A 13,518-nucleotide genomic window follows, 5' to 3' on the forward strand; every position below is an offset into this window, starting at 1 on the left:
TCTGAAGTAGTCGTGATTTGCCTCTCACAAGGTAACATGCTCTAAACATGGGGGTGGCGCAATGGATAAGACACATGCCTTTGGTGTGAGAGACCCGGGTTCGAATCCACTGTGAGACACCAATGTGTCCCTGAGCAAGACACTTAACCCCTAGTTGCTCCAGAGGCGTGCGACCTCTGACATATATAGCAATTGTAAGTCGCTTTGGATAAAAGCGTCAGCTAAATGAATAAATGTAAATGTAAATGTAAACACACCACGCAGAATAATGTAAGCTGCTTTTTTTTTCTTTTTTTTTTTTGGTAATAGCGGCTTTGAACGATTACGTAATCGTGGCATCCGTAATCGTAATCACGATTAGAAATTCGATTAATTGTGCAGCCCTAGTGTGTGTGTGTCAGTGAATGGAAAAAGGGAGAGATCTTTTGATGAGAGAGTGTCCGTTTGAGTGTCTGTTTGTGTGTGCTTGTGTGTGTGTGTGTGTGTGTGTGTGTGTGTGTGTGTGTGTGTGTGTGTGTGTGTGTGTGTGTGTGTGTGCGCGTGTGTATGTGTGTGTGCGTAAGTGTGTGTGTGTGTGTGTGATGTGTAGACGTACATTTTCGTGGTCCTCTTGTTATCCTGATCTCTCCTCCATGATCCACACTAGAAAACACACACAGTGAAACAGTCAATCATAGACGTAATAGTTTTAATAGGCTACTGTACAAACTGTATATTCTCTTTGTGGAAGATTAAAGGGATAGTTCACTTTAAAATGAAAATTAGCCCATGATTTACTCTCCCTCAACTCATCCTAGGTGTATATGACATTCTTCTTTCAGACAAATACAATCAGAGTTATATTAAAAAATGCCCTGGCTCTTCCAAGCTTTATAATGACAGTGAATAGCTGTTTCTGTTTAGAAGTCCATAAAAGTGCATCTATCCATCATAAAAGTGCATCTATCCATCATAAAAGTGCACCTATCCATCATAAAAGTGCATCTATCCATGATAAAAGTGCATCTATCCGTCATAAAAGTGCACATATCCATCATAAAAGTGCATCTATCCATCATAAAAAGTGCATCTGTCCATCATAAAAGTGCATCTATCTGTCATAAAAGTGCATCTGTCCATCAAGGACAGAGTTAAACAAACGGAGTGTAATTTATTTATTATAGTGTGGTTTTTTTGTTCACTATGCACTGGAGAAACAAGGAAAGAGTTAAACTGAGTGTAATGGAATGTATAAAAACTACTGTCAACGTTAGGGAGTAGGATAGTGTTTTGTTTCTTGCTGTTGTCAAGATTCATTAATTTGTCAATTAAAGTTTAGAAGTTCTAACAACTTTGTGACATGAATAAAATCTACATACCTGAGATGGGAAAATGTGTTTTATTAATTTTACCATTTTGTAAAAGATTTCACCATAAATGCCCGTTGTCGCTAATATGCATCATACCTAAATTTATATCTATTCTATATGCCATAGACAAATGAACAATCTCAACTTAATTTAGCATCAGCTTGGAGCCAGAAACACACACAATCATTTTTTTTATATAATTGTAAATAAATTCAGGCGTCAAGGGGTTAATAAAATAGCAAAACATATATTTACAAGGTAGATGTAAGCAACATCTTAATAGGTCAATATAAACCTTCTCATTAAATTATTTATTATTGTTTTTTATTAATGACACATTTGGGGAGAGGATATATTCCAAAACTTTCTGAAAATACAGAGAATTAACTGCATATAGTTACTAGAAATGTTTACCTTGGATATTATACAATTTGCATACATACAAAATAAGTCCTCGCATTCTTTCTTGTTGTACCCAGTGACACACCTGAATGAAAGGCTCATTATGAAACGTGTATAACGTGTCTTACAAAGTTTAAATCAATGTATTGTTTTATGTGAATGATTTGGCAGGATGATTTTCAGTAGCCTAGAAATCTAGATGCATAAAAATTAATTTTGCAGCCAGTGTAGTCTAGCAACTCTCCGTTGACTTTCGAGCTGGAAAAACCAAACTCTAGTCAGGCCAATCAAATCGTGTATAGAATCGGTGGGTGGGCTTAACATAATGACGGCAGAGTTGTGACGGTTCTGAGTGAATTCCCTGCTACTTGAAAACAAAGAATGGCGGCTGCTGCTGGCGAACAGCGGTCTTTCCAATCGGCTTTGGCCGCGACTCTGGAGGACTTGGAGTTAAGCTTTTCTTGAAAAAAGAACAAAGAACAGCACTTAAAGGTAGGGTAGGCAGGATTTTTCTAAAAAACTTTTCCCCAAATTTGTTTAAACTGTCTTTATATACCAATACATAATTAAAATGTAAGTACTCTGAAAAAGAGAGTGTCTGTAGTCCTCTCAGGACTGCAATAAACACAGCTACTTATTCCATTCACTCCCACCCCCTCCCTTCTGGGCTCCTTCCAAAGCCACGCCCCCAAAACACATGAACGCGTGATGCCGACCGCACAGCTGGAGGAGGACGCGTTTACCAGCGCCGAGCGGAGAGGAGCGCAGTGCATGTAGTGACATCATGTCAGAATCACATGTAATAAAATACCTAACTTTATCATTATGAATATAAACAACTAACATGGCTGTTAGTACTCACTATCAAGCTATGGAAGTAAAATAATGCCAAATGTTTTTGAAATAAAAAAGCCTGTTGAATTGCACTACTTGAAAAAAATAGGCATTGCATTAACCATGCTTGCATTTTAATGCATTGTATTTTTAGGGCTTGCATATTTATGGGCTGAAATTTAACATGGTTGAATATTTAAGCTGTGAATATTTCAATTAAAAACATTTCAAACACATTTTCATTATTAAAAATTCAATAATCCATATTCACCCCTCATATTTCACTTTCAAAATATTCAACCTGTTTAAAAATACAACCTATAATATTCAACAGGCAATTTTCGGTCCATTTTATTTCGCTTTGAAAATTCGCTTCCACAAATTCAGTGGTTCAAATTCGACAGTAAATTCAACATTGACGTCCAGGAACTGCAGGAAAAGCAGTAGATTGCCGAGCATCTCCATCTGCTGTTAGTCGACCTCACCAGCAGGTCGCTGGTGCAAAAGCGCGTGTTGTTGACGAAGACCAGTCAACAGAACAAGCCATTCATTCATAAAATGAAAATGATTATCTGTGTCAGTATATATGCGGAAAAGATGATAAACACACAAAAGCTGTGTTTATGTTACATTCAATAACTTCATTGTTACTTTCCCTGTGTAGCCTACATGTTATCAGCTTTCTCTATGAACGTGATTATAATCGGTTTCCCTCAATACCTCATACTCAAGGATTCCCCTTCTGTCGGGACAAAACGCTAGCTTAATGGACTAATACAGTGATATAAAAGACCAAACTCGCACCTTATTGGGAATGTAGGCTGTAGGCTACTATATAGGCTACAGGCAAGCAGATGGACTCAGAATATGAACTTAACGAGCAAAGTTTCATGCTGAGCGTTTCGTGATATACTGGCATAAAATCAACACTTGATCAGTTAATACTAACACTTTCTCTTCTCTTCTATTCTCTCTATCTCTCTCTCTCTCTCTCTCTCTCTCTATATATATATATATATATATATAGTATGCCTACGTGTATTGCATTAGCTTAAACTGGGAAGAGTCATAGCACTTGCATATTGTTGTCCTCCTATTGTTAGTTTAACTGTAAGTCGCTTTGGATAAAAGCGTCTGCTAAATGACTAAATGTAAAATTGGCTTGACATTGGACATTCGCACATTTAGGGACCGTCTCTAAAGTTGCATACAACATTGACATACACGTTTCTAACTTCAATAGCAAACTTAAACTTATTTGAATAAATAAAAAAAATCCAAAGGGTGCGCATTATGCCTGACACTACATGAACACTTTACGACTGTAAGTCGTTCTATTCAAATGCTATCGAAGTTAGAAACGTGTATACATAGTTCCCACATGACGTCACAACATACGGGCATTTGCCGACCCGGCGCCATTTCTGTGGGCATGCTGTGGGCAGAACATTAGAAGAAGAAGCTGAAAAGAGTTAATTTCGTGATAAAAAGTGAAAATGGTCATCTCCTGCTGGGTCAATGGATGTTCAAATCGTGCCGGAGGTTCAGTTAAATTTGGATTTTACAGTATACCCGTCATTAGACTTCATGAATGTGACGTAAGCGTCAGAACAACGATGGAGGTTATGGCTGGCGAGGATAAACAGGAAAGAAACTCCCTCAAAACACGCAAGAATTTGTTGTGTTTTATTGCGAGTGTACACAGTTAACACTTTGCAGTTTGAATGATGTCCTGTATACAAAATGACGAGGTATTAAAAACATACAAAAACAACATTGTTTCCACTGTTCGATCGCGCCCGCGACTCTCTCTCTCACTCTGCCACACGCACACACAGACTGACGCACACACACACACACACACACATTCCAGCCTTGCAATCTCAGATTATGTCCCTAAAGAACCCGCGTATAAAGTAGTTCCGCATTAACCGTTACATTAATTAATTTGCACGCGAGTTTTGTTTATTTTCATGCCGTGTATTCATATTCATGCACATATTTCCAGGCTCGGAATTGCTCACATGTGTTAAAACTCCTAGCCAATACCAGATAATGGTACACATGGATAATACTGTATCTGAGGCAAAGCTGCAAAATCAGTGCTCAGTTTAGCGCATACGGATCCACACCATTTATGACTGAAATGTTCGCATTGTACCTCTCTCTGTCTTGTGTTAATAGAGTCTCTTTATAATCTCTGTCACTTTGTCTCTTCATGATTTTCGTAACATTATAAATAGAAAGAAATATTCGAAATTTGCTTGTAAAACTCTATACTGTCTATGTTAAAACTTTGTAAACACAGCAGCTTATGCCCTCAAAGATGGCGTCTCCGGGGAGGTCACGTGACATTAATTGGCCTGTGGGAACTATGTATACCAAAGTCGTATACACTTTAGAGACGGTCCCTAAATGTGCGAATGTCCAACGTCAAGCCAACTTTATGCCAGTCTATCAACGGGAAATGCTCAGCATTAAGCTTTGTGCGTTATTCTGAGTCCATCTGCTTGCCTGCGAGTTTGGTCTTTTATGTAATTAGTCCATTAAGCTACGTTAAAGGGATAGTTCGCCCAAAAATGATATTTAAGCCATGATTTACTCACCCTCAAGCCGTTCGAGATGCATATGTCAATCTTTTTTCAGACGAACACATTTTCAGTTATTTTAGAAAATGTCTTAGATCTTTCAGTGGTTATAATGTGAGGCAATGGGGTCCAGCTGCTTCAAGTCCGAGAATGTGCATGCATCCTTCACAAAAATAATCCACCCGGCTCCAGGGGGATAAACGAAGGCCTTCCGAGGGTAATCCGTGCGGTTTTGTCGTAAAAATGTACATATTTAAAACTTTATAAACGAAAATAACTGGCTTCCGGTGGCGGTTGGTGCGCGTTCATGGAGATGGATGCTGGCGTATGACGTAGGACGTAGCGTAGGAAGCGTCGTGACGTAGAACGAACGTAGAGTTTTGTTTTGCTCTGCTCTCTGGCTGCGCTGTCACGTTCGTTCTACGTCACGACGCTTCCTACGCTACGTCCTACGTCATACGCCAGCATCCATCTCCATGAACGCGCACCAACCGCCACCGGAAGCCAGTTATTTTTGTTTATAAAGTTTTAAATATGTACATTTTTACGACAAAACCGCACGGATTACCCTCGGAAGGCCTTCGTTTATCCCCCTGGAGCCGGGTGGATTATTTTTGTGAAGGATGCATGCACATTCTCGGACTTGAAGCAGCTGGACCCCATTGCCTCACATTATAACCACTGAAAGATCTAAGACATTTTCTAAAATAACTGAAAATGTGTTCGTCTGAAAAAAGATTGACATATGCATCTCGAACGGCTTGAGGGTGAGTAAATCATGGCTTAAATATCATTTTTGGGCGAACTATCCCTTTAAGCGTTTTATATGTCCAGCAGGGAAATCCTTAAGTATTGAGGGAAACCCTATATCCTGCATGCAGCACATCGCCACAATATAAAGTTAAGGCAACTAAACAACCAAGAGAAATATATGTCAACCTCAAATGTAACATTGGATCTGTCCACATCAGGGAATAACATTATAATCTCGTTCACGGTAGAGAAAGATGCATGTAGGCTACACAGGAAAAGTAACCATGAAGACACTGAATTTAACATAAAACAGCTGTCATAATAATCACAAATACACTTACATTGGTGTGAATGAGTTTTATGAATGAATGGCTTGCTCTAACTGTTGCTGGTCTTCATCAACAACACGCGCTTGCACCCCCTGCTGGTGAGGTCGACTAACAGCAGATGGAGAGTATGCTCGGTAATCTACTTCTTTTCCTGCAGTCGATGTCATTGTAGTATTTTCTGTAGAATTTGAACCACTGAATTTGTGAAAACGAATTTTCAAAGCGAAATAAAGTGGACCGAAAAATGCCTGTTGAATATTATAGGTTGTATTTTTAAAAATATTTTGGAAGTGAAATATGAAAGGTGAATATGGATTATTGAATTTTTAATAATGAAAATGTGTTTGAAATGTTTTTAATTGAAATATTCACAGCTTAAATATTCAACCATGTTGAATTTCAGCCCATAAAAATGCAAGCCCTAAAAATACAATGCATTAAAATGCAACCATGGTTAATGCAATGCCTATTTTTTTTTTCAAGTAGTGCAATTCAACAGGCTTTTTATTTCAAAAACATTTGGAATTATTTTACTTCCATACAAGCTAGCATATCGATACTGGTAAAGTTTAAAATATATTGAGTTTGATTCGGTAACGAGCTAGTAACATAAGGCAAAGCTAACAACAGGTTGCACTGATACACGTTTTCCCATTACCATCAGTTACACTGTGATGAAGGTGAATTTCGTGTAACATTCATAACATATCGTCGCTGTCGGGCGGAATCCTCGTATCTCCAAAACCATTATTTTTCAGGAAATTAAAAAAACTGCATATTTTTTTAGTTATTAAACATTGTATCGTTAAAGTTGGTATTATACCTTATATTGCTATCATATACTGTTGTATACCAACATTAACACAACATTTCCCTAAAATCATGTTTAATCGGAGATACGAGATTTATGACTTGGGAGCGGGGAGATACGAGGTTACGCTGTCATTGATTAGAATGGTACGGACACAGACGTCGCTGCTGCCAGCAGTGTTCATAACAGTCTGCGGTCGCGTTCAGCCTTTTGATAAGAGATAAGGCTTTAAGAGCTATTCAAATCTAATGATTGTGGTTACATACATCTTCCTAAACTCCATTTTAAACGTTTAAGAGATATGAGTGATGCAATAACAAAATATTAGGCTGTCTAAAATAGGCGGAAATTAATCTGCATGCAAACAAAATCGGCGGTCGCGTTTAGCCTTTTGACAAGAGAAAAGGCTTCAATAGTTAATCAAAGCTAACGACCGTGGTTACATACATCTTCCTAAACTCCATTTTAAAGGTTTAAGAGCTATAAGTGAAGCAGAACAAAAAATGATGAGCTGACTAACGTTGTCTAATAGGTGGAAATTTGCCTAATCTGCACGCAAACTTACCTCCGTGGCTCACGGGCTTCCTTCAGCACCGAAGCATTACAGCTATCGATTTTTAACAAAACAAGCCAACTCAAATGTATCTAACCTAACTATTTTCACTCGTTATTGTCTAAAAAACAGACAGAGTTATGCAAAAATAGGCTTAACTTACTGGCACCAGTAGACAGACCCTTTTTCTCCCATAAATAAAACCTGCTACTTGGGGTATTTTACATGCACAGTGCCAACTTCGAGTCAGTAAAATAATAATAAAAACAATCATTTAAAGCTGGTATCCAAAACATTTAATTCAATTCAAGTATAATATTAGATACATTTATAATATTAGATACATTTTAAAACTTCAATGCACAAGTATAATAAGCCTAATAATAAGCCTAATAATACGTAGACATTTAAAATGCATCAATAACTGATATCATAGTTTAACACAGATAAAATCAGAGTTAAGGCTTGCTTTACGTGTTGCTCGACGAGGGTTTCTTAATCGTTGCGAGTTTCATCCTGAGGAGACAAAATGCCGCGAGGCTCCCGCCCGCCGTGGAGTGAAGAAGAGGTGGAGTTACGAGGATTCTCAGACAGTTGAAGTGTCCAATGGAGTTACGAGATTTGCTCTCAAGCTATTTTCAACACTTTAGATTGGTTAATAATTTGTAAAAATAACAGAACCACGTGGGGACTGACCAATAGCATCGATTTGTGAAAAAATATGAAATTGACCAAATTTGGACATACGAGGTTTCCGCCCGACAGCGACGATATACAGTGTTTTGCATGTAAGAGCTTCCACGATGAAAGCACTGTTGGCTCTGATGAGGACTAACGTTACACTCCGGAGACAAGTAGCCTACCTTTCTACCTTACTAGTTCCTTTTTTTGCCTTGGCTGACTGTATATGCAGGTACTGTGAATTTTGACTGCTCTTTCTCTGCCATAATTGTGATTCTTCCTAGCTTCCGTGCCTCTCTCCGTGCCTCTTCCTCTCCTTGAGTCAAACGGGTGTGCGCATGTGGGCGGCTCCTGTAGCGGCAGGGGTGGTAGCCATGGTAGCGAGGGAGAGTGACAGTCGCCCAGCCAATTATTTCATTCGTTCCGAATGGAAATAAGTAGCTGTGTTTATTGCGCCCTGAGAGGACTACAGACACTCGATTTTTATACTTTCTTTTTCAGAGTACTTACAGTTTAATTATGTATTGGTATATAAATAAAGTTTAAACAAATTTGGAAAAAAAAATGTTTAGAAAAAAACTGCCGACCCTACCTTTAAGTCTTTCTTAAAAAAGGAAGATGTGTTTGTAGTTTTGCCGACCAGATACGCAAAAGTTTAATCTAACAACTAGCTCCGCTGGTGGGCAAATGCTCTGGTTGGTTGTAGCTATTCTATTGTGTGCAGAGGGAATTTGAAAGACAACCGTTTGTCCCGCCCCTCGGATTGAGCCGTGCCAATGGTGAGTTGCCAGACCTAACATCTTGATGTAGGTCTGGCTTGCCAGGCTAGATTTTCAGATAATTTTGAAGCAAAAACTCTAGGCAACAACATTGTTACGTCCCTCAGCTCCGCTGTGTTCTAATTATGTGTTTGAGTTTCCCCTGCTCTTAATTACAGATGAGCCACACCTGAGCGCAGCCGTATACTGAAGCTACAAAAGCTTTCCGGAAGCACACCTGGGGGTGCACACAGAGCCTGAGCCAGGAGTCTATGCACTGCCGTGCTGTCGTTGAAGCGTTAGGAGTCCACCCCGGGAAACAAAAGCGTTCCGCCTCAGTATTACTGCCTCTGTTTCTGAACAACCTACTAAATAAACATACCCCTTAAGTTGGACACGAGCTGTTCTGTGTGCGTCTCTCCATTTATGTTAGGGGTGGTGTCCGTCCGCCCGTAACATAGTGGAGGCTCGTCCGAGATTAATAGTTTGATTAAATCGGACTTTAGTGTTAATTGCGGAACTTCTGATCGCTACAACATTTTGGTGAGTATTCTGGTGAGCAATTATGATTGTCTGTTCCTTTGTTTAGTCGATGTTTATTTTATTTTGGTGGATATCTCAGGAGGGGGCACGTAGGAGATGCCTCGAGCTGAGTAAGCCACTGAAGATTGCGTAGGTATTTAGGATTTGGTTTTGGTTTTTGTGTAGTTAGTTAGAGAAGTTGGACAAAATTTTTGCCTATCAGAATACCTTTTAGTTTAGTTGTATAGCTTGTGATAATTTGTGGCATATCGCCTATTTAGTGAGCGCTGGAATTCTGATTGTACTAGCGTATTGATTAATTTGGGGGTGGAAATTAAAATTCGTGGTCGTTTGTAGCCTATATTGTGCTTTTCGTTTGACCACTTTAGATATTCGCTACCTCGTAGCTTTGTCGCAGTTAAACTGCTTTGGTGAGTGTTTATTTGTAGTTTTTGTAATTTAAATTTTGTGCGCGCTTTAACTGTCTTTACCTTTAAAATTAAACGTTAACAAGCACTTTAAAAATTACGCGTTAAAATGGCAACAGAGGAAGCATTCGTTAAAGAACCCTCTATCGAGTTATTTTTGAAATTTTCGAAAGAGCAGTTACTGAATTTGGCTGCAACTTACGAGGTTGAGCTCACTTCTGCTGAAAAGCGCACCAAAGATACAATCAAGACCGTCTTACAAGCTGCTTTGGTTAGTAAGGGCATTCTGCCTGCAGAGAAACAATCCTCCGTGTCTACAGAAGCATTACAGCTGCAGATTCGGTTGAGAGAGTTAGGTATCAGAGAGAAGGAAATTGAGTTCGACCGTGAGCGCATGCAAGCACAGGCCCGTGAGCATGAACTTGAAAACCGACTCGCGTTGAGAAAGTTAGAAATCGCGGCTCAGAGGGAAGGTGTCGCTCCTTCTGACCCTAATTCATTTGATGTCACTCGCCACATCCGACTTGTGCCCCCTTTTGTGGAAAGAGATGTGGAAAAATATTTTCCCCACTTTGAGCGTGTCGCGACTAATTTAAATTGGCCGAAAACTGCATGGGCATTCCTCCTGCAATGCGTTTTAGTGGGACGGGCGCAGGAGGTTTACTCGTCGCTAACAGTGGAGCAGAGCGGTGACTATGATGTTGTGAAAGCGTCAGTTCTGAGGTGCTATCAGCTGGTCCCTGAAGCATACCGACAGAAGTTTAGGAACTTTAAAAAAACGGAGCGTCAAACTTTTGTTGAATTTGGTCGAGATAAAGCAGCCCTGTTTGATCGTTGGTGCTCATCACAGCGTGTTGATAGTCAGGAGAAATTGCGTGAACTAATTATTTTAGAAGAATTTAAGAACTGCCTGCCAACCGCTGTGGCAACCTATTTAGCTGAGCAGAAGGCCGAGTCTCTTTCTGAAGCTGCTATACTTGCGGACGAATATGTCTTAACGCATAACATCGCCAGGGAACGTTTTCGCTTAAGAGTTAACCCCTCTACGACCACTGATGTAGATACGAAAAAGAATGCAGTAAAGCAAGAAGACAGACACTGTTTTTATTGTAAAAAGCCCGGGCATGTTGTGGCAGACTGTTTAATATAAAAAAAAAAACAGTCTACGAAGCCAATGGGTCTCGTTAGTTCTTCGAAGAAAATGTCACCTGTCCTTCGTGCAGAGTTAAAAACAGAAAAACCCCAGTCCATGTACGAGCCCTTCCTGACGAATGGGACCGTATCTGTGCCTGGTGAGGAGGCTGTCGCTGTGCGCATCTTGCGTGATACGGGAGCTGCACAGTCTTTACTCCTTCGCGGCTTGTTGCCGTTGTCTGAAAAGACTGCAACTGGTAGTAGTGTCCTTGTTCGAGGAATCGAGATGGGTTTTCTTGATGTGCCGTTACATTGCGTGCGTCTTGATTCAGATTTGGTGTGTGGTGATGTGGTTGTTGGTGTTCAAGACTCTTTGCCAATCCCCGGTGTCACGTTTCTCCTTGGCAATGACCTAGCCGGTGGAAACGTATGGAGCCGTGGCGATGTCCCACCGGAGGTTGTGTCTGTGCCGCTCATTCAAGAGTGCCCCGATGAGTGCGCACAAAAATTCCCAGAAGTTTTTCCCACCAGTGTTGTCACTAGGTCGCAGACTCGAAGGATGAGGGATACAGTACCTCCCCTTGACATCGACCTAAGTGACAGTTTCGTTGCTCACCCTGCGGAGTGTGAGAGGCTCCTTGAACCCACTTCCGCTCCGTGCAGCAGTAGTCCTGTACATGTGAGGAACGGAGGAAAAACCATAGAACCAGATATTTCGTTATCTTTAGAGAAACTCATTAGTGCTCAACAAAAAGACCCTACTCTTGTTTCATGTTATAATACAATTCAATCTGTTTCAGACCGTGCCAGCGAGAGTTCTGTTTTCTTTGTCAGAGATGGCTTACTTATGCGGAAGTGGACGCCTCACAAAAGTAATGAATGGAATGACATTGAACAAATCGTTATGCCGACTGAAAATAGACGTGCAATTCTGAGTGTCGCGCATGATTATGTTTCTGGTCACTTAGGTGTGACTAAAACATTCAACCGTGTTCTTCGTCACTTTTTCTGGCCGGGGCTGAAGCGTGATGTGCGGCAGTATTGTAAGACGTGCCATGTCTGTCAGGTTAGTGGTAAACCAAACCAGATAATTCCACCTGCACCGTTGTACCCCATACCTGCCGTAGGTGAGCCTTTTGAGAAAATAATCATAGACTGTGTCGGTCCTCTTCCACGGTCGAAAAGTGGATATCAGTATCTACTAACAATCATGTGTACTGCTACTCGTTTCCCAGAGGCGGTGCCTCTGAGAAAAATCACTGCTAGAATTGTGTCCAGGGCTCTATTAAAATTCTTTGCTTTTGTGGGGCTACCGAAAATCGTTCAAACGGACCAAGGAACCAATTTCACTTCGCGTGTTTTCTCTCAAGTCCTAAAGTCGCTCCAAATTAAGCACCGCATTTCTAGCGCGTTCCATCCGGAGAGCCAAGGAGCTCTCGAACGTTACCATCAGACGCTAAAATCTATGCTGCGTGCATATTGTTTGGAGGTGGGTGCAGACTGGGAAGAGGCGATTCCTTGGATGCTTATGGCATCTAGAGAAGTCGTGCAAGAGTCAATTGGTTTCAGCCCTGCAGAACTAGTGTTTGCTCATGATGTTCGCACGCCTTTGAGCGTCATTAAAGATCAATGGATGAGCAAGCCTACCTCTCGTAGTGCAGTACAATTTATAAGTGACGTTCACACCCGACTACACAGAGCGCGTGAACTCGCTAGAGAGAATTTAGAGAAGACCCAATCTAGCATGAAAACATGGTATGATCGCAAGGCCAGAGCCCGTTCGTTTAAACCTGGAGACCAAGTGTTGGTTCTCTTACCCGTGCCCGGTTCTGTGTTTCAAGCTCGATTCAGTGGACCATATACTGTTGAAAAAAAAATATCGGATCTGAATTATGTAATTGTGACCCCAGACAGACGAAGACATTCTCGCGTCTGTCATGTAAATATGCTTAAACCATATTATACACGTGAAGAGGTTAAAAATAGCTTGTGTGACCTTAACGTACCCGGTCCTGTCGAGGTCCCCGTGTTGCCGTCTTCACTGGTAGATGATGATGATGAGGTGACTCCTCCGTCGCGGTGCGTGATTGAAGGTCGACTTAAAAACTCCGCTATGCTGTCCGGTATTGTAAATCATTTGCCACATTTAACACCCTCTCAAGCAACTGACATATCGTCTGTGATAGATGATTTTCCTGAATTATTCGGAGATGTTCCGACTGTGACCACCGTTCTGGAACATGACATAGACGTGGGTGATAAGGGCCCGATTAAACAGCACCCATATAGAGTAAACCCAGAAAAGCGAGCTATCCTGAAACGGGAAGTTGAGTACATGATACAGAATAATATTGCTGAACCTAGCTCTAGTCCTTG

General features: G+C 40.7%; 1 protein-coding gene across 1 annotated transcript in view; it reads right to left on the bottom strand.

Annotated features, from left to right (window-relative positions):
- Positions 1 to 13,518, bottom strand: part of LOC309491540 (protein NLRC3-like) — a gene marked incomplete at its 5' end in the record, with an annotated part of 58,618 nt that overhangs the window by 27,142 nt on the left and 17,958 nt on the right. Inside the window, one exon of the mRNA XM_082190602.1 lies at positions 596 to 642. Coding sequence (XP_082046728.1) covers positions 596 to 642 — 47 coding nt within the window. The remainder of the gene's footprint in view (positions 1 to 595; positions 643 to 13,518) is intronic.

This window comes from Leuciscus leuciscus (assembly GCF_965113295.1).
Source record: "Leuciscus leuciscus genome assembly, contig: HAP1_SCAFFOLD_336, whole genome shotgun sequence".
Classification (NCBI taxonomy): Eukaryota; Metazoa; Chordata; class Actinopteri; order Cypriniformes; family Leuciscidae; genus Leuciscus; species Leuciscus leuciscus.